This window comes from Salvelinus fontinalis, chromosome 15 (genome assembly GCF_029448725.1).
Source record: "Salvelinus fontinalis isolate EN_2023a chromosome 15, ASM2944872v1, whole genome shotgun sequence".
NCBI classification, from domain to species: domain Eukaryota; kingdom Metazoa; phylum Chordata; class Actinopteri; order Salmoniformes; family Salmonidae; genus Salvelinus; species Salvelinus fontinalis.
Window position 1 is genome coordinate 43,330,580 of NC_074679.1, and position 21,984 is coordinate 43,352,563.

Consider the following 21,984-nt stretch of genomic DNA (forward strand, 5'->3'; position numbering starts at 1 on the left):
TTGGATTACCTGAGATGCATCAATTTGATTTTAGCCTGCATTTACACAGGCAGTCTAATTCTGATATTTTTTTCTACTAGTCAGTCTGACCGATCAGAGCTGATCCTATTGGGCTGCCTGTGTAAATGCTAAGCGGAGTGCCTGGAAGCAGCCCTCAACTGTGGTATATTATCCATAAACCACAAACCCCTGAGGTGCCTTAATTATTTTAAGCTTGTTCCCAGCACAAATCAAACAGTAAGGTTGAGTCATACCTATGGTATATTGTCATACACAACAAATGCTGTGTAAACTAATTGGCATCCAGAACCCAAACTACCCGGTTTATAAACTTCAACCTCTGGTTATGCATCTCTAGGCCAATGACCTTCAAGTGAGGACAGTTGTCATTGAGCGGTTCCTCGTTATTACCATCTTGGCTGCAGTGACAATCCATTACCAACAGAAGGCAGCGATTAAGTGTTTAGAGGTCAAACAACAGGACATTATACAATGGGTAATTTAGCAGTATGCCAATGTTTAATGAATGGTGCAGAAACATTTCAGAGAACAAATGGGCATTATCATAGACTAATACCCAGGATTGTCATTACCTTATTCAACAATCCGACTTTGACTATAATAAAAACAAAGGTAGCTACTTTATTTTTATCTCATGTTCTGCCTGGATCGCAAGTCAACATGATCTCATACATCATGATCAGGCTTTTCTGGATAAAAGTGTCCAAGCCGTCATCAGCCCCAACCTAAGTAGTAGTGGAGGTAGACAAGGACAAGTTTGTGGCTGGTGTTAGCCATCCACTGATTCACATTGAGTTGGGACCCGACTGGATGGGCGATTCCTGGCGTGTAAAGGGCAGAATTTCTCTACCGTGGTCCCATTAAGCCTGCTTTCTGAGCCAGGGCTTCGTTCTGCTGGATGTGGTACTCCTGGAAGCGCATGGAGATGCGCTGGGTCATCTTTAGGTACTTCTGCAGGCAGCTCTCCGAGCAGGTGGACTGAGGTGGAAACAATGACACTATCACATAATCACACTTCTCCAAATATGGCTGTACAACCGCAAAGGCTTCTACTCTAAAGAAGCTAACCTGGTACAATGTGAAATTTGACAACTTTCCGTGACAACATTTTGTTGATAAGCAATGATGCCACATTGTGTCCTATTTGACCCATTACTTAACATTGTCCCCAGGCTCGATTGCTAGAGATTACCCACTACAGAGCCTCGAGCGACGAGACAGGATTTGGAAGTAAGGCCTCGAGACTGCCTACTACTCAGATCTGGCATGCATCAACCAATTGTTATGTGCCAAGTCATCGACTGTGCAGTCAGGCACCAGATACAGTATGAAAGTCCCGCCTACTTCCTGGATCATGTTTCAATGGCCTTCAAGATATCGTGGTAATTTAAGATATGTAAAATATTATTTTTTGTGGATTAATTTACTTCTACCCAATGCCTTCTATGATGGTTTACAAAAAAGAAAACAACCATGAAAAGCTTAAGGTAAAAGTAAATTAATCCACAAATACAATTTGACATCTTAAATGGCCATGTTTTCAAGGATGTGATTATATAATTTAGAATGCCATTCAAAATCAGCTTGGGACATGATCCAGAAAGTTTGGTAACAGCACAAACATCATTCTGTTACCATTCTATTTTATATGCACTCTTCTTCTAGTCAATGTGTTTTTGTACGTCTGAGCAGGGGAACGCGACTAATGTGGTTAGCTGATACATAAAATACCTATCCAGGCGTTATAAGATCTGACGTGAGTCAGCAACGTCTGAGCGGAGGAACATCACCTGAGTCTTGAAGACATGAAGGAAATCAACCTACCTCCTCTGACTTTACTTCTCTTGTGGTAAAATCCTTCACACAGTCCATGAAGCAGTTCTCTGTGAGTTTGTTGTAGGTGCCAAGAAATTCTTTAAACTGTGAACACATACATATTAAACAGATAAAAACACACCTTATGGAACAGCGGGGACTGAAATGAGAGACCGACACACACGATAACATAATCATTATACACACACACACACCACAGGAGGTTGGTGGCACCTTAATTGGGGAGGACAGGCTCGAGGTAATGGCTGGAGAGGAATAAGTGGAATGGTATCAAATACATCAAACACATGGTTTTCATGTGTTTAATGCCATCCGCTCTGTTCCAGACATTATTATGTGCCGTCCTCCCCTAAGCAGCCTCCACTGACACACACGTATACATGGATTTTGTGTTGTAGATATGTGGTAGTAGTAGCCTTGGCTTCAATACAAAACCTAGCAGGCTGGTATGCCTCACCCCCTTCCATAGACATAAACGTCCCTTTTTCAGGACCCTGTCTTTCAAAGATAATTCGTAAAAATACAAATAACTTCACAGATCTTCATTGTAAAGGGTTTAAACACTGTTCCCCAAGCGTGTTCAATGAACCATAAACAATTAATGAACATGCACCTGTGGAACAGTCGTTAAGACATTAACAGCTTACAGACGGTAGGCAATTAAGGTCACAGTTAAGAAAACTTAGGACACTAAAGAGGCCTTTCTACTGACTCTGAAAAACACCAAAAGAAAAATGCCCAGGGTCCCTGCTCATCTGCGTGAACGTGCCTTAGGCATGCTGCAAGGAGGCATTAGGACTGCATGTGGCCAGGGCAATAAATTGAAACGTCCGTACTGTGAAACTCCTAAGACAGCGCTACAGGGAGACAGGACGGACAGCTGATCGTCCTCGCAGTGGCAGACCACATGTAACAACACCTGCACAGGATCGGTACATCCGAACATCTCACCTGCGGGACAGGTACAGGATGGCAACAACAACTGCCCGAGTTACACCAGGAACGCGCAATCCCTCCATCAGTGCTCATACTGTCCGCAATAGGCTGAGAGAGGCTGTACTGAGGGCTTGTAGGCTTGTTGTAAGGCAGGTCCTCAGCAGACATCACCGGAAACAACATCGCTATAGTCACAAACCCACCGTTGCTAGACCAGACAGGACTGGCAAAAAGTGCTCTTTACTTCACGGATTCGCATTTATTGTTGAAGGAATGAGCGTTACACCGAGGCCTGTACTCTGGAGCGGGATCGATTTGGAGGTGGAGGGTCCGTCATGGTCTGGGGGCGGTGTGTCACAGCATCATCGGACTGAGCTTGTTGTCATTGCAGGCAATCTCAACGCTGTGCGTTAAAGGGGAGACATTCTCCTCCCTCATGTGGTACCCTTCCTGCAGGCTCATCCTGACATGACCCTCCAGCATGACAATGCCACCAGCCATACTGCTCGTTCTGTGCGTGGTTTCCTGCAAGACAGGAATGTCAGTGTTCTGCCATGGCCAGTGAAGAGCCCGGATCTCAATCCCATTGAGAACGTCTGGGACCTGTTGGATCGGAGGGTGAGGGCTAGGGCCATTCCCCCCAGAAATGTCCGGGAACTTGCAGGTGCCTTGGTGGAAGAGTGGGGTAACATCTCACAGCAAGAACTGGCAAATCTGGTGCAGTCCATGAGGAGGAAATGCACTGCAGTATTTAATGCAGCTGGTGGCCACACCAGATACTGACTGTTACATTTGATTTTGATCCCCCCTTTGTTCAGGGAAACATTATTCCATTTCTGTTAGTCACATATCTGTGGAACTTGTTCAGTTTATGTCTCAGTTGTTGAATCTTGTTATGTTCATACAAATATTTACACATGTTAATAACTTTGCTGAAAATAAACGCAGTTGACAGTGAGGACGGTTCTTTTTTTGCTGAATTTACATGGTAATTATGACCACTTCCGGAGGACGTCCTCCAAACAATCAAAGCTTTTGCAGTATGAACTGAAATGTTGTCCATCCAATCATAGATGTATGGTCAGAAAATGAACCTAGTGTGTTGTATTGGGATTGTGCCAAAGAGCATTATAGGGGTTGTGTTGAGAAGCTTGTTGACATTGTTGGATAGAGATTAAGAGTGAAGAGTGACAGTTGAGCTTTTTGGGACATTATTCAATTCAAATTAGTTTTTTAAATTACAGGAGAAGGAGGTATATTATAATTTTTTTCTTGGGTTTAGAACTTAATTTTGTGTGTAAATAAATTGCACTAACTTCAGTAGCTAGCTAGCTACCAGCGCAAGTGAGCAGTTTTCTCCACCCAAACGGTAGAATGGCCAATAATGCTGAAAACGTTGTGGACTTTTTGTTGAAGAACCCGTTTCATTCTCTGGGGTACACGGATAAGGTGCAAATTAAAAGCGAGGGTCGACCTCTGCCTGAGATCAGCTTCATGACTGATGAAAAGGTGAGGGCACTCAATACCAACTGGTATCAAATGTATAGCTGGTTAACAGGGAGCCTACCATCAAGCCGCCTGTAATTGCACGCTACGATGCTTTACATGCTGAACATCTTTTCTGGGTGGTCGAAAACAATTCAGAATGATTTGATAGCTTCCATCGCATCATCCATTAAAAGTTTGATTAGAGAGGTTGACGGAGCACATTTTTTCACGTGAGCTCCAGTAGGCTTGCACTTTCCTCCGGTATTTATTTAGCAAAGATGATAACACATAATCAAAAAATAATAATAATGACAAATGTTGCAGCAGCCTAGGCTACACCCAATCTGACATGCTGTATGGGATAAAAACGAGACTATTTTTCAGTCTGATACTACTTAATAGTAGGCTACTATTAAGAGCAGCTGCATACAGTCTATACTCCCTGTCCATCTGGTCAGGGTAAACTAATTGGTAACGTTATGTATTTATAGTCCATTTGTGTGCCAGGAGAAAATGTGAATGTGATCAAATTTGGATTATATTCAAAATTGGGCTGGCAAGGCTGCCTATACGTTTGTAATCCAAAAGTATTACCTGGAATGAATCAATCAACATAATAGTGATGGCAGATGTGAGTCATTAAAAAAAAGAAATGTACAAGGCCTACAGTTGCATAGGCCTGCATGATGCAAACATGCATAAAGAAAGCTCAGCCTTGTGAGTTCTATTGTCTATGTGTCTGGGTAGAGGAAATCCCCCTCCAAATCTAGTCGAAATATAATTTATTTGAACAAATACAAGGTAGCTGCAGTTTGACAGGGTTTTCATCCCCCCCAGGGCCAGGAGTTTTTTTTCAGGAGTTAAAGCCATGTGACTTGATTATGAAAAACTGGTCCCTTAATAGCCCATATAAAACCTTTTTACAACTGATTAATCAGTCATACCTTATAGGGTCCAGAGTTTTCCTAGTTAGGTTAACATATAAGGAAAAACTCCAGGCCCCAGGGGGTAAAAATTGCCCCACCGCTCTAGGACCTATGGTGCCACCAGTCTGCTAGCAGTTGTCAGATATCATCAGGTATGTGGATAATCAGGGCTTTATTCAGGAACGCTTCTTGGGATACTTTGATGTCTCAAGTGGGCAGGATGCACAGTCCGTGTTTGACTTCATGAATTTTGAGATGTCTGAGTTGAACTTCCTAGAGAAACTCGTCATCTACAATGGCGCAGCTGTAACGGAATGTATCTGCTATTTACAGCTAAGTCCCCTCATGTTCCCTGATTAAGAGGTCATGACTACTCCACTCCACTACCATTGTCAACTTTCTCCTGACATGAACGGAAGCCACAGCGTCTCATGTGCCCGCTCATCCACTGGCACATTGAATGTTTCCCATCCAAGCACTGTGAGTACCCCTATCCATTTTCTCTCATTACTGTATGTAGTCAATCACATACACAATCACATTATTACATATCAACGATTTTACTCCTTGCTTGGACTAACTCATTCTTAGCTCTTGTCTAACTGTTTATTGTTTTTTGTCTTCCCAGTAAAATCCTGTCCTGCACTGGTCAAGCCAGTGAACACCTCAACTCATGCCTCATACCCTCATTCAATCACTGTTGTGATCCCTTTCCAACACTGTTTAAGTAGCCCTCTCATTCCCCTTCCCCATAATATTGTACTATAAATGTGTTTATTAAATGCTTTAGGTTAAAATAATTAGTCTTTGATGACTTTTGAAACACACTGTGGTCTCCCATCCTAGTAAATTTGTCCAAGTCACCAGCCTCCACTGGGGTGCGAGTATCCTCAATTTGCATACCTGTTTAACCTGGTCCGCTTCTGTTACCTGGATAGCCATGGTGGTTCAAATCGACGAGATTTCTGTTGGATTAAAGTTACACCCATGAATGTAATTGATTGAATGACAGCCCTATCCATTGTTATGTAGCTATGATGTCCGTTCACTAGCTATAACTAGCTAGGCATAGGGAGTACTGAATTACCAAGATAGCTACAGAGTATTCGTTGATTGGCTATATATGACACCTGACCATGCATTCATAACTGACCATATCCATAGCTAGCTATTACATAGTTTAAGCCTTTTTGTGTTAGCTGGCTAGCTAGCTAGCAAGCTCAATGGACAGCTAACGTTAAAAGCTCCCTAGCTGATTTGGTAAGGTTCACAGGCTAACTATATAGCCTAGTACTGCAGGTCAAGTGAAGCACTTGAAGACATTACATACATTTTGATATCAAGTTGTGTGCACAAAATGCATGATAAATTACATTTTCTTTAACACAGCAAATAACTCATTCACCCACCCAGATTCTGAAGGACATGTGACGTTGTGAAAAGGGGACTACAGTGGCTGTGGCACCAACAGTTTCGAGAGGCTTGAAAGGAAGGAATTGGAAATTAAAAATGGTTTTTAAAACAAATATTTCTAGGATAGTATTAAATATTGTATACGTTCGTATGGAGATGTATGGAACTCAAAATCGAAAAGTAAATTTTCGAAAATAATAACCGAAATGTCAAATTAGGATGAAGTTTGTGTCACTACATAAACACTCCGGTGTAACACGAGGTAATTAAAAATATTCAGTACCTCATTAGCCTGTTGTTCGCTAGCCCTCCTTTTATCTAATATAAATAATCATCAACAACATACGTTTAATTATTTAATATTTTATTCATATATGTTCTCTTTGGATTAATATTTCCTCGTCCATGGAGTCCCTATCATGCCCAGCAGATGATGGCGAAATTTCTCGCGGAGAGAGGATTGGTCGTTGACCGGAAGTTATTGTTGTCAGCAACAGTTGCTGTGTTTTCATATTTTCCATCGCTAGCTATCAGTTGGGAAGCTATTGTGTATCGTTCGATTCTGACCTCGGGTTGCAACTAATTCAGTTAGTTCAAAATTACATAGGTCTAGCTAGCTACTGAGTTTTGTCGCGTTGTGCTTTCAACTTTTTAGAGGTGTTAGCCAGCTAACGTCAGTAGCTAGCTACTGTTAGCATAAAGTCGTCATTAAACAAGCTTGAAGCGGGATATTTAAATGTTCGACTTCCTAAGGAAAATGACGACATTGGTTGTTTATTTATCTATATCAACTCCCACGGTTAGTAACAACTATGTTATGTGTAACGCCTGATCGGGTCTGGTGTTGAGCATACTAGCTATCATACAATATACTCTGCTGCAGTGCTCGATACTAGATAATCAACTGAGCGTCAGAGTCGATTAGATATGGATCATACTCTTTTGAGCCGATCAAATGAACTTCTGAACTTTGCAAGGAATATAAACCTTGACGAATCCACTTCAAGTTCTGACGCTGGAGACGTCTTGATTCGTGCAACTAAGATTCACTTTCCTGAGCAGAGCTATGAAGGGCAGAGGGATTTGGGGTCGTTCTCCACCATATCTAATAAAACAGACAATGTAAAGATAACAGTGAAGAAGTTGCGTGATGTTGCCCAGCCCTCTCTTCTTGACGAGCCACCAAAGATCGAAAAGCAAAGACAAGCAAGGAAACAAGACCACAGGCATGTGCCTCCTGCCCTGCAAGCAAACCTGCCATCAGTTTCACCCTCTGGTAGGCTAAGTAAACCCACACTCGTTATAAGGCCAGTGAAAATGTTATATTGTATTGCAGTTGTATATGCCATTGATTTCAGTCTGACCAACATTTTGCTCTTCCCATGTTGTCTTTTCCAGAGGGAACAAAAGCACGCAAAAAGAGTCCCGTAAAAAGAGTCCCACAAAAAGAGACCCAAGTAAGATGTCTTCTAGCTTGTTCTTTTCTGAGAAGTGTGTGCCTCACAAGTATGTCACCCATACAAATATAATACATTTTAAACTGGTGTCATTTCATTTCCAATTTCAGGTTCCTAGTCTAGATGGAAAAGAAACACCGACCTCTGTTCAACCTAAGGGCAGTGAGGACAAAGGTACGTGTCCTTGGGCTAAACCTCTGATGTACTGGACAGTATGCTGTCATTGATTATCTACTGGCTACTTCATATACAGTGAACTCCAAAAGTATTGGGTCAGTGATTTTGTTGTTTTGGCTCTGTACTCCAGCACTTTGGATTTGAAACAGTACAATGACTGAGGTTAAAGTGCAGACTGTCATCTTTAATTTGAGAATATTTGGAGTTACTTTTATTCAAAATAAGAATAGAATATGTTTCTAAACATTTCTACATTAATGTGGATGCTACTATGATTATTGATAACCCGGAATGAATCGTGAATAATGATGAGTGCGAAAGTTACAGAGATATAAATATCAAACCGCCCCCCAAAAATGCTAACCTCCCCTGTTATTGTTATAGTGAGGTTAGCATGTCTTGGGGCTATGATATTTGTGCGTCTAACTTTCACATTAATATTCAGGATTATCTGTAATCACGGTAGCATCCACATTCTATTATGTTATATTCTTGTTTACAATAAAAAATTACTCAAAATACCATTAATTTCTATTGGGCACAAAATAATCTGAAACACAACCAAAACAAAAAGCAAATGCATCCAACAAGTTTGTAGAGTCACAAGCTTGATGTAATAATTGTGTGCTAGGAATATGGGACTTAAATACTAAACTTTTGATTACTTTAATACACATTAATGATTTTTTCAGTACTTTTGGTCCCCTAAAATGGGGGAACAATGTACAAAAAGTGCTGTAATTTCTAAACGGTTCACCCAATATGGATGAAAATACCCTCAAATTTAAGCTGACAGTCTGCACTTTAACCTCATAGTAATTGTATCGTTTCAAATTCAGAATGCTGGACTACAGAGATAAACACCAACAACATTGTCACTGTCCCAATACTTTGGGAGTTCACCCTATGCCATTTTGTATCCTAACCCCACTCTTGGGTTGTCCTATAGACCATGATCTGCTAATATCCCGATATGCTGCTGGTGGCAAAGGGGCAATCTTGGCAGCTCTAAGACAGAGGTAAGCATGGCACAAAGCTGTGGGATCATTTTCACTTTTTACATGCCAGATGTGTTTGTAATGTTTGTCTACATTGCAACACAGTTGTACATCCCATATCTTTAGGTGTTAGTCATGATGACTCCATTCGATATGGTTTTCCTCAGGTCCCAGACTATCCCCTTGAGGCGAGAGGTGAAGGTGCAGTTACTGGACCAGGGGCCACCATTGAGCCAGGAGCCCCAGCCTGTTTCTGGCCTCTCAGGGGATAAGGGAGCTGCCTCCACTGCAGCCGGGGTCACAGCTGCTGCCACAGCACCACTCATCAAGGTATTGTTGTAGCAGAGCAGTTGTGTGTTATTTTTTTCTATGTCCTTCTGAGATTATGATGCCATCTGAGAAAGCGTTTGTAAGTACAAACCCCCCAAAGTCTACCTAAAATGCTTAGTGGACTGAATATGGAGACCTAATGGTTTGTTTCTGTCTTTCTTTCTTTTTCCAGGCTCAGAGTGACATGGGGGCGTGTGTTTCCCAGGTGTGGGAGGGGCTACAGAGGCTGCTGGAGTCAGACAGGTACCCAGGCAGGGCTCGGGAGGCCAGAGAGGACAGAGCATCAGAGAGGGTGACCCAGCTGGAGGAGCAGCTCAACACCGTGACCCAGCAGAGACTACAGCACCTGGAGTGGATCCAGAGCCAACAGATGGAGCTGCAGGTACTGTAGGGAAGGAGGAGCACTGAGCCTTCACTTGAGTGCTCCAGATAGTCATATTTTCCTCAATAAGTTGCTGTCATTCTAATCGTTGCATGAAGTTATGTAAAAGTATATTTATGTAGACCCCTAAAGTTTCCTGGCCATGGACCCAAAATATCAATGTTTTGTTCCACGAGCCACTTAGTTATCACTTTTGCCTTATGCCAAGGTGCTCCATAATGCTGGAAAAGGCATTGTTCGTCACCAAACTGTTCCTGGATGGTTGGGAGAAGTTGCTCTCAGAGGATGTGTTGGTACCATTCTTAATTCATGGCTGTGTTCTTAGGCAAAATTTTGAGTGAGCCCACTCCCTTGGCTGAGAAGCAACCCCACACATGAATGGTCTCAGGATGCTTTACTGTTGGCATGACACAGGACTGATGGTAGCGCTCACCTTGTCTTCTCCGGACAAGCTTTTTTCCGGATGCCCCAAACAATCGGAAAGGGTATTCGTCAGAGAAAATGGCTTTACCCCAGTCCTCAGCAGTCCAATCCCTGTACCTTTTGCAGAATATCAGTCTGTCCCTGATGTTTTTCCTGGAGAGAAGTGGCTTCTTTGCTGCCCTTCTTGACACCAGGCCATCCTCCAAAAGTCTTCGCCTCACTGTGCGTGCAGATGCACTCACACCTGCCTGCTGCCATTCCTGAGCAAGCTCTGTACTGATGGTGCCCCGATCCCGCAGCTGAATCAACTTTAGGAGACGGTCCTGGTGCTTGCTGGACTTTTTGGGGCGCCCTGAAGCCTTCTTCACAACAATTTAACCACTCTCCTTGAAGTTCTTGATGATCTGATAAATGGTTGATTTAATTGCAATTAATCTGATCACTCTTCATAACATTCTGGAGTATATGCAAATTGCCATCATACAAACTGAGGCAGCAGACTTTGTGAAAATTAATATTTGTGTCATTCTCAAAACTTTTGGCCACGATACAGTCCCAGTGTCTGAGTATGTCTGTAGTGTTTCAAGCAGTGTGGTTGTTCAGTGTACTTATTTTTCTATTGCATGTTTCATCACCGCTATACTCAACTCTTTTTACTTTCAGTCATTCAATAACAGTTCTGACCACTTCATCCATGCCCTCTCATCCTCTCAGAACCATCTCCTGGGCTCTGCTCTGAGTGTAGTGACTGGCCACGCCCCTGTACCCTCACCCTCCATGCTGAACACTGGCCCTGCTGCCACTGTACAACCAGACCCTCGGCTTCCTCAGGACCTTCCCGGTCACGTTCATATTACCCACCTTGATGCTGCAGACTCTTCCCCTGCTGTTCCAGCCACAGGTAGGGTGCTACGTTTCCTGAGTCAGTTGCCTCATTGAATAAAATGATGAGAATGGAATTGAGATCTGTCATCAGAAAGTATTCACACCCCTTTTTTCACATTTTGTTGTGTTGTAGCCTGAATTGAAAATGTATTAAATGTAGAAGGAAAAAAACTTGTCACTGCCCTACACACAATACCTCATAATATAAAAGTGGATGTATGTTTTTCAAAATTGTAACAAATTAATGACAAATGAAAAGTTTAAATGTCTTGAGTTCAATAAGTGTTCTACCCCTTTTTCTATGGCAAGCCTAAATAAGTTTGAGTAAACATTTTCTTCATGGACTCACTCTGTGTGCAATAATATTGTGACTACCTCATCTCTGTACCCCACACGTACAATTATCTGTAAGGTCTCTCAGTCGAGCGGTGAATTTCATTTTCATTTGCAAAAATGGAATCATGTCGTAACCTCAACAGTGTTAAACAATTCAAAATAAATCACTGACAGTGTCATCACCAAAGCATCCCCACACCATCACATCACCTCCTCCATGCTTCACAGTGGGATCCACACATGCGTTCACCTACTCTGCATCTCACAAAGACCCGGCAGTTGGAACCAAAAACCTCAAATTTGTACTCATCAGACCAGACAGATTTCCACTGGTCTAATGTCCATTGCTTGTGTTTCCTGGCCCAAGCATGTTTCTTTTTCTTATTGATGTCCTTTAGTAGTGATTTCTTTGCAGCAATTCGACCATGAAGGCCTGTCTTCTCCGAACAGTTGTGATGTGTCTGTTACTTGAACTCTGTGAAGCATTTATTTGGGCTGCAATTTCTGAGGCTGGTAACTCTAATGAACTTATCCTCTACAGCAGAGGTAACTCTGGGTCTTCCTTGCATGTGGCGGTCCTCATGAGAGCCAGTTTCATCATAGCGCTTGATGGTTTTTGCGACTGCACTTGAAGAAACTTTCAAAGTTCTTGAAATTTTTGCTTTGACCGGCCTTCATGTCTTAAAGTAATGATGGACTTTTGTTTCTCTTTGCTTATTTGAGCTGTTCTTGCCATAATATGGACTTGGTCTTTTACCAAATAGTGCTATCTTCTGTATACCACTACTACCTTGTCACAACACAACTGATTGGCTCAAATGTACTTTTAACAAGGCACACCTGTTAATTGAAATCCATTCCAGGTGAATGCATTTGAATGCACATGAAGCTGGTTGAGAGAATGCCATGAGTGTGCAAAACTGTCATCAAGGCAAAGGGTGGCTACTTTGAAGAATCCAAAATATATTTTGATCTGTTTAACACTTTTTGGGGGGTTAGTACATGATTCCATATGTGCTATTTCATAGTTTTGATGTCTTCACTATTATTCTACAATGTAAAAAAAATAAAGAAAAACCCTTGAATGAGTAGGTGGGTCCAAACTTTTGACTGGTACTGTATGTCATCTGCTTTGTATCTCCTCTTCTTCTGAAGCATCTCCAGACCCATCTAGCCAGCAGAGGGGAGGAGAGGGTAAGAGCCCTCTGGAGACCCCAGCTCCTCGCAGGGTCATCCCAAAGCCTACGCGTTGGAACACCACCACTGTCCGGAACACACAGAACGCTACACAGCAGCACAGCTACAGGACACAGAAAACACCTCGCTCAGCACAGCAAGGTTAGTCATCAGTGTCTCTGCATCTGTTAAGTCATGGGCTGTCTGAAATGGCACCCTATCCCCCATATAGTGCACTTCTTTTGAGCTGAGCCTTATGGGTCCAGGTCAAAAGTAGTGCACTATAAAGGGAATATGATGCCATTTTGGATGTACCCATGGGTTTCTATGGATTTCTTGTCAGATGCAAGTCCTTTATATTTCCACCTCTTGGGGGCAGTAGCGTCACTCCAACCTTCTGGCTCTTTAGGAAGCACAGGCTTCTGCAGGAGATTTGAAAAAGGCAGTGTTTATTCCAAAAATCTGAAAACAGGGTTTAATCATAGGCTTTAATGTCACTGTTTTTTCCTGTCTTTGTTGATTTTTGTGATGGCTATTTCTCTTTGTCACTCCTTGATGATTTGGAATTAGGGCTCACCCCATTAGTCGATTGTTTGTATGATATATAGGCTGTTGGTCGACCAAGGTTTCTTTAGTCGAGCAGCAGCACATTTTCTAACTTTTAATATCATGGTGTACAAGACAACTGTCTGATTGGCGCCTGTCTGAGTGGACTGATCCATTGTGGAAGCTGTGGGGATGGTGCAGTCCATCACTCTAAGACATGTGCTACTGAAATTGTATATGGTTATATTATGTAAGAACATTGTTGCAACACTAATACAAATTATACTATTTTATAAGAAATGCGCTTTCTCCCGCGTTGGATAGTGGTCGCTGTCCGCGCACCCACCAATGTGCTTTTGAATTGCCGCCTTTTCCAAGACCATGTTGCTATGTGCATCATAGCAAAGTTAACCAGCATATTGGTGTTGAGAACAATGCGGCGGAGGCAGCAGCAGAATGAGGAGACTAGAAAACAACCCTTGCCTTATTGTCTAAGAAAAGTGAGTAGAGAGGAAACCCCAACTTAATCTATAATCAACAGCCTAACTGATAAATGTGCCTGGCTTTATAAATCATCCATATATATCTACAGAAATAAGACAGATCCTGCTTCTGTTGCCTGTTTGAGTGTTTGTTTAATAGCCTACTGATTCCGTAAGCTGCAAGCCTCATGAAACCCACGTCGGATAAATAATTTCACAAATTCGTCTGTTTTTAATCTTTGCTTTGCTGTAATAAAGGCCTTACATTTTTGTTAGAACAGCCTCTCTGGTATTATTTATCATTTATTTATTGTTTACACTGTTCCAAATTGTCCGAAAAATTATGTTTAGAATAATGATAATAATTCTATTTTTTCCTTGATCTCCTTATTGTTATTATGATCATCATTATTATAATAAGTCATGTCATTATCATTAGGAGTCTTGTATAACCATCATCGGGCTGTAGGCCTAAGAGCACATCCTGTTTAGTCTTAATACTGTAACTTACTTAAGCCTAAATTTTAATACTTATCTAGGGTGCTGTATCAAAAATGTATTTGTTCATGTCATCAAACAGCATACAAGTTATTCATGATTTCAAATGCAATCAAGGATTTTAGTTTAAAAATAACAAAGCGGCCATTGAATAGTTAGCGTAAACAAAAAATATTTCAGAAAACGCATTCACAAATTAATGCGCTGTTGTTTTTTTTGTCTTTCCATTTTGCGGTCACGTGTTACGGTGTTCAGAGTTTGTTATAACTCATTTATTGATATGATTATGATATGCTATAGGTCAGGCCCTATTTGTCACGTGCATGCGATGCTTACATGTGTCGTAAAGAGAGCAAGGGTTGAGGGAATAGGGAATGTTTTTCCTAAACAAGTTAGGGATTTCGGTAACATAACTTTTCAGTCAGACATGGCGGTATTAGGTTGCAGCTTCAGCAACACGTACAGCAGTGAGGAGAGAGAGACAACAGGAGCTAGTCAGTCACTCGCTGTCTTTTTTTTCTTTCTTTTTCTACACAGCGCAGCAAGTCTGAGCCTGGTCCGGCACAATCAAATCAATTGTTGGTCGGACTCCTTAGTCATTTGTGTGTCTTAATTATTTCATCAAGCGGTTTGCTTAAAGCATCAGACAAGCATGCAGTGCATGTAGTTGATTTGATTTAAACACATAGGATGTGTCTATATATGGAAAAATACACATTTGAACATTTTAAACCAATCAATTGGTAGACCAATATTTTTTCCCCCATCGGGAACAGCCCTAGATGGAATAAGAAAACAACTGTTACTTTCAACCTCGGTTCATTCAACAAATAACCAGATGCCTTCTGTACTCCTCTGTTTGACAAGTTCTCGTTATTTACAAGAAAGTCATTGATAATTTTATTTCGATGCCAACTCAACACATTTCCATTTGGTTATTTTCTACACAATACTGCAGTTAGGTCAACACTTGTACTGTCAGTATCTGCATTCCAGAAAATATCTCAAATGTTACCCACTGAATTGAAAACCTGCGCTTTGTACAACGATCCAGACTGCACTGTGTGTTTGGAATTATTGTCTGTCAATATTAAGCATTCATTACAAATAGACCTATGGCTGACTTATTAACATTGTTTGGACAGGTTGTGTGATACATTGATAAATACATACCATACATACAGCTCATGTTTTGGCGGTCCGTCACGTCTCCGTCTTGGTTTTGTGATAATCATACTTAATCTCCCTGTGTTTGGCTCTGTTGGCCAAGCACCAGGACTACTTTGAATTATTACAATGGCCGCTGGGCCCTGCTCGGTCTCCCCAGCCACAAGTCTTGGAATGCAGCCTCCTCCTGATCACTGGAGATGTGAATTACATCCATACAAAGCACCATTGACTATTTTTAAAGGCCACATTTTAACAGTGTAGGCGGAACATGGTGGTATTCTTGAGGAAAAAGGGTCACACCGCACCGCATGAATATATACTGAACAAATATATAAACGCAACATGTAAAGTGTTGATCCCATGTTTCATGAGCTGAAACAAAAGATCCCTGAAATGTTCCATACGCACAAAAAGTGTATTTTTCTCATGTTTTACACAAATTTGTTTACATCCCTGTTAGTGAACATTTCTCCTTTGCCAAGATAGTCCATCCACCTGACAGGTGTGGCATAACAAGAAACTGATTATACAGCATGATCATTACACAGGTGCACCTTGTGCTGGGGACAATAAAAGGCCCCTCACAACGCCATAGATGTCTGTTGGAGCTTCCAATTGGCATGCTGACTACGGGAATGTCCACCAGAGCTGTTGCCAGAGAATTGAATGTTAATTTCTCTACCATAAGCCGCCTCCAACATCATTCAAGAGAATTTGGCTCTATGTCCAACTGGGCTCACAACCGCAGACCACGTGTGCGTCTTTTGGGCGAGCGGTTTGTTCATGTTAACGTTCTGAACAGAGTGCCCCATGGTGGGATGGGGTTATGGTATGGGCAGGCATAATCTACGGACAACGAACACAATTCAATTTTATCGATGGCAATTTGAATACACAGAGATACCGTGACGAGATCCTGAAGTCCATTGTGAGGCAACATTTTTTTTTAAAGCTATCTGTGACCAACAGATGCATATCTGTATGCCCTTTGATGCGAAATCCATAGATGAGGGCCTAATTCATTTATTTCTATTGACTGATGTCCTTATATGAATCTCTGAAATTGTTGCATTTATATTTTTGTACAGTATATTAACTCTGTACTGCTGTTATATTGTGCTGGCTGCCAATATCCATTCAGTTGCATGAGAAGATTAGGTCTTGCTCCTCTCTCTTGGTGTAAAACTCATTTAAGGGTGAAACCATTCAGGTGAAAACAATGGCTGGTGCACGGCTGTGCAAGCATAGACAAACAGACAGAAAGGCAGACTGCGCCCTTCAGTGCTTAAGTTTATTGATTTTATTTTAGGGCTCCTGAGTGACGCAGCGGTCTAAGGCATTGCATCTCAGTGCAAGAATGAGTCCTTGGTTCGAATCCAGGCTGTATCACATCTGGCCGTGATTGGGAGTCCCATAGGGCGGCGCACAATTGGCCCAGCATCGTCCGGGTTTGGCCGGAGTAGGCAGTCATTGTAAATAAGAATTTGTTCTTAACTGACTTGCCTAGTTAAATAAAGGTTAAATAAATAAACAATTGATAGCCATCACTCTTGAAATACTTTGTGAACAAATAGTTGGCTTTTTAACCAGTTGAATGAAAGGGAAAAATTTAGATTTTCACCTAAATAAACATACTTGCTGCACATGTTGCATAGTTTCATAAAAGTCTGGAACTCACCTTTCTGGTAAAAACAGTTATAAATTGTTGAGGTGTACTCACGTTTGAAGACACAAACTCAAGTATATAGTACAATACAATTTTTCCCCCCTATTCATCAAAAGTTGGGCAATGGGGCCTGAAATGACTGAAATTCTTTCTAAATATAGTAACATTTAAATTATAAATGAATTACTATAAGATTTCACCTTTCTTATAACTGCATAATACATATGATCATACTTCCATGGTGACCAAACCGGCCTTGCGCACGTTGATTTTGTTCACTCACACCAGAAGTGATCAAGACACACAGGTTGAAATATCAAAACAACCTCTGAACCAATTATTAATTTGGGGACAGGTCAAAAATCATTAAACATTTATGGCAATTTAGCTAGCTAGCTTACTGTTGCTAGCCAATTTGTCCTGGTATATAAACATTGGGTTGTTATTTTACCTGAAATGCACAAGGTCCTCAACTCCGACAATTAATCCACAGATAAAACGGTGAACCGAATTTGTTTCTCGTCATCTCTCCTCCTTCCTTAAGGCTTCTTTTTCTTCTTTGGACTTTATATGGCGGTTGGCAACCAACTTTACAGCATTTCTACAACCGACTGGAGTGTGGACCTAAGTTCATCTTTCAATCACCCATGTGGGTATATGCTCCTAAAAACCAATGAGGAGATGGGAGAGGCCGGACTTGCAGCGCGTCGAGCGTCACAAATAGAACCAATTTCTATTTTAGCGCCTGGCCACGCAGACGCTCGCTGACACCAGCGAGCAGTGTGGGTGCAATGATTGAATAACATGTATGTGTACATTTATTTTGCGGCGCAAGCGGTGTAGTACAATATTGACTCTATTTCATATAACTGAAGACAGAGAATTTTTCTCCCAAACGTCCATTCAAATGGTGTCTCGTTGCAACTTAAGCTTTAAGCACAGTGATTTCGCCCGTCTGAGACCAAGAGAAAGTAGTCTTGTTTTAATTCTATGAAATTATTTAGTATTTATTTCATGTTGAGAGCTTTAAATCATGCTGAGAATATCACAGCAGATGAAACCACAACGGTTGAATTCTCTAGACTGTCAACTTTCATATGCCATCTCACAGGCTGGGCTCCGTTGTTCAGAGGAAGAGTGAATGTATTCTTTGCCTGGATAGACCAGAAAATGTGACACGTCACTCCCTATGCAAATGTGGGGTGTGAAACCTGACACTTCAAGTCGGTTCCGCTGACAGAGTGGAAGCGGAGGGCAGACAGATGGGTCTTTCTGGCACTGTAAGGCACGGGACCCTACGGCGCTCATAGAGCGCTTTGTGCACCAACATGTCAGTCGGAACCGGTCCATAACCGCTCAAAGTTCCCCATATAGGGGACTTAACATCTGAATAGATGTGCCTTTTTGTTGATGTGGAGATAATGGATGTTTCCCATATAGATGCTGCAGCAAGCAAGCCAACTTCAAGACACCTATGAAGATCACCAGGGTTGAACAAATATAGTTATTGTTGATAGTGTGTATATACACTCAGCCATTTTGAATGAGTGCACACTGACAACAACAGTACCTTCAGAAAGGTCATATAACTACTATTCTAGTCATTGTGTCATTCACCACAAGGACTATTACTGGCTACTCCTCCTTCTCTGTCCTCGGTTCAACTGTAATTTGTGTGCAGTCTAGTGCTACATGTTGGGGAGAAAGAGCAGTGCCAGGTTCTCTGCTACACCCTAGACAGTGCCGTCTGAAAGCCTTGGACAGTCTTCACCTCGAAATTGAATAGGCCTCCCTCTAGAATTGGTATCCATGGTGATGGATGTGTGTGGGGTGAGCGGAGTGTTAATTCTGGCTTCGAAATGATCAGTGTGTGTGTGTGTGTGTGTTTGTCTGTATGGGTGGATCGTGAGCGGGTGCTGTAAGAAATAAAGGGAGACATTTGGGAAATGCCTTGGTCTTGTAAGATTGACTCGATACGCTTGCTTTGTTTGGCCAACTGACCAGTGTTACTTGACCAGCCTCTCTATTAAAGCCAGCAATGCAGTCAGAAGGACACAGTTGTGATAAGGGAATGCACTGAGTACGGGCATTTACCATTTGTATCGAATAACGGTCTGTTCACATATTTTTAAATGTGCGTTGTCAGATCACTTGGATTTATCATCACTTGCAGTTTCTATCAATTAGAATTTATTCAAGCTGGACATAAATGTTCGTGAGCTATCACTGCGGCATAACAAGCATGGTGATGTACTTTATGTACTACACATATTTGGTGTGACTAACTGGTTATTGTAATGATTAGAGCATGTTTGGGGGAGGATGTTGTTAGCCTGGCAGACTCGACCCACGTGACTCATAGCGCAGGGAGAGCTGTGAGACACTGGTCTGGAAAGGGGGCAGTTTGTTAACGCAATATTCGCTCAGAAGTTGTGCGACGGGTTTGATTGGTTCCCTCCAATTTTTTGGGGGGGGGTTGAGGCCTCATTGTTTTGGATTTTAAAATCCAAATATTGTAATGTTTGGGGGCTGTGTGTGTGTGTTTTAAGTGAGAAAGACACAGAGAAGAGCCAACCAGTAATAAGCACAGCCCATTTCATTATGGTCGTTCCATACTCTGTTAGGTGTTCGTCAGAATAGTATGTTATGCCATAAGATGTCTGAAATGGCACCATTTTGTTGCTGGTAGTACCTCCAAACCAGTTGTCATGGCAACCATGCTATTTCTTCTCCTTTTACCGTTTCTCTTTTTTTTTCATCTCTATTTTTCTTTTCACCAGCTGCCAAATTGCTCTCTTTGAGAATTTGCTATTTATAGTCCTTTGTTTCTCAAGCACATCATCAAACCATATGTGAAACAAGCCATGACATGATTCAGGCCACTTACGATTGATCGCTCTTGTCGATTTCCAGAACACCATCGTTTACATGATGTAAACCCTTCTGACATAATGACAAGATAATTGCAGTTCAAGGAGACCAGTGTGTGAACCGTCATTTTAGAATCAATGATTTATCTTGGAAATCAACAAACACAAGTGGAGTCAGTTCCTTCGCCAATCACGATGACTGACCATGGTATCGATTTGGTACCGAGACCCATGGTATCTGATTTCTGTAGATAAATGTGGAGTACTATCTAGATGTAGCTAGAATTCCTGAAATTACATATCTCACATTGCAGTTGCTTTGCCCTTCTCTTATTCTCATAATTGATTCATGTTGAGGAATCTGACTGGAACACAACGGTACTACATCCCCATAGGGGCGGCAGGTAGCCTAGTGGTTAGAGCGTTGGAGGTTGCAAGATCGAATCCCCGAGCTGACATGGTAAAAATCTGTTGCTCTGCCCCTGAACAAGGCAGTTAACCCACTGTTCCTAGGCAGTCATTGAAAATAATAATTTGCTCTTAACTGACTTGCCTAGTTAAATAAAGGTTCAATAAAAAATAAATAAAAACGTGTCTTCGAGAAGCACTCGCTCGGTAATCTCCTATTTTTAAAATGTGATGTCATCTTCAAGTGTTTCATCAGTCATCCGGATACACACAGACTAAGCCCCAGCCATACCAGACCCCCCCCCCCCCCCCCCCCCCTATCCACTCACACACACGGTTATAGCATTCATCTGTCAGCCTGGGCCTAATTCTGATGAATGACACGGACTCTGGACTAATCTTCTCCTCTGAGGGGTATTTCCTCCCAGCACCAGATCACATGAGGTAAATGCCTCCCAAATGGCACCCTATCCATATAGTGCGCTATGTAGGGAATAGGGTGCCAATTGGGATGTATTTGCTTTTCTGATCTGCATATAAACACAGCATTTTAACGGTGACTTCACCAGGGTCCTCTTTTTGGATAGCTTTTGTAGACTCATAATTAAACCAGTGGAACACACCTTTATGATAAGCAAAGGAAATCTCTTAATGTGTTTTGGTAAACATCCACGTTCTTCCAGGTGATCCAAAACATGACTTCGTAGTTTAATTACGTAGTTTAAGTTACTTTATAGAAGGGTCTTTTCATCATTTCCTTCAGCCAAGTCCACCATTTTAGGTTTTGCCACTCGTCATTGATTGGACTCCATGTTGCCATCACAACGCCTGAGAAATACCACTTTGGGTCATGTCTGGCCCCTGTAGAGATGCCCTTTTGAACAGAAATGGCAGACTATATATTATTAGCCTGGTGCCCTTACCTGCCATGGCCTGGGCTGCAGCTGATGGTCAGCAGGGGGTGTGGTGGGGCATGCATTACTAGCTAATGGAGGGCACCAATCAGGCGACCAATCCTTTCATTCAGCAGTGCCCCCCCCCCCCAGTGTCTGGTGAACGTGATTCCCAGGTACTAAACCAAAAGAAAGAGTATTGCACAGTGTGGTAGCAATATATTATATATCTATGCACCACATTGCTTTGTTTGAAATGAGTTGGCTGAGTTCTTTGCGGTTTTGCAAGTATATTGCTTTGTTTGTTTGAATATTTGCTGGCACTATCCAGTGAGACATGATGTTGCACAACATCCAGCTGTAATTATATTTCATTAAGCACTTCACTCTGCTCAGAATCATTATATTTGTTGAGGTGGTGAAGAAAGTTTGTTTCCATGCAATTCCATTCAATTGCTTTTCGTCCTACTTGATTCAACATATTGTGATAATGTTAAATATAGGCCATTTAGCAGACACTTAAAAAAAAAATCCAAAGCGACTTAGTCATTCTTACATACGGGGGTCCCGGTAATTGAACCCAGTATCCTGGTGTTGCAAGCACTATGCTCTACCAACTGAGCTATAGAGGACAGCATGTTAGAGCAAAGATTGTCTATTATATTGA

General features: G+C 41.8%; 2 protein-coding genes across 3 annotated transcripts in view; one reads left to right on the forward strand and one right to left on the reverse strand.

Moving 5' to 3' along the window:
- Window positions 1–497: 497 nt before the first annotated feature.
- Window positions 498–6,711, reverse strand: timm9 (translocase of inner mitochondrial membrane 9 homolog). Its single transcript, XM_055863912.1, has 4 exons — window positions 6,617–6,711; window positions 6,111–6,172; window positions 1,846–1,941; window positions 498–999 (listed from the first exon to the last, which is right to left on the reverse strand). Exons 2-4 carry the CDS (start codon window positions 6,147–6,149, stop codon window positions 868–870), a joined length of 267 nt encoding a protein of 88 aa, XP_055719887.1. The 5' UTR covers window positions 6,150–6,172; window positions 6,617–6,711; the 3' UTR covers window positions 498–867.
- Window positions 6,712–6,903: 192 nt separating this feature from the next.
- The window catches only part of kiaa0586 (KIAA0586 ortholog), a 110,481-nt gene continuing 95,400 nt past the window's right edge, over window positions 6,904–21,984 (forward strand). For both annotated transcript variants that reach the window (XM_055863913.1, XM_055863914.1), the window contains exons 1-8: window positions 6,904–7,896; window positions 8,019–8,077; window positions 8,188–8,251; window positions 9,204–9,273; window positions 9,420–9,582; window positions 9,755–9,964; window positions 11,102–11,288; window positions 12,764–12,946. In XM_055863913.1, coding sequence (XP_055719888.1) covers window positions 7,548–7,896; window positions 8,019–8,077; window positions 8,188–8,251; window positions 9,204–9,273; window positions 9,420–9,582; window positions 9,755–9,964; window positions 11,102–11,288; window positions 12,764–12,946 — 1,285 coding nt within the window. In that variant the 5' untranslated portion in view covers window positions 6,904–7,547. The remainder of the gene's footprint in view (window positions 7,897–8,018; window positions 8,078–8,187; window positions 8,252–9,203; window positions 9,274–9,419; window positions 9,583–9,754; window positions 9,965–11,101; window positions 11,289–12,763; window positions 12,947–21,984) is intronic.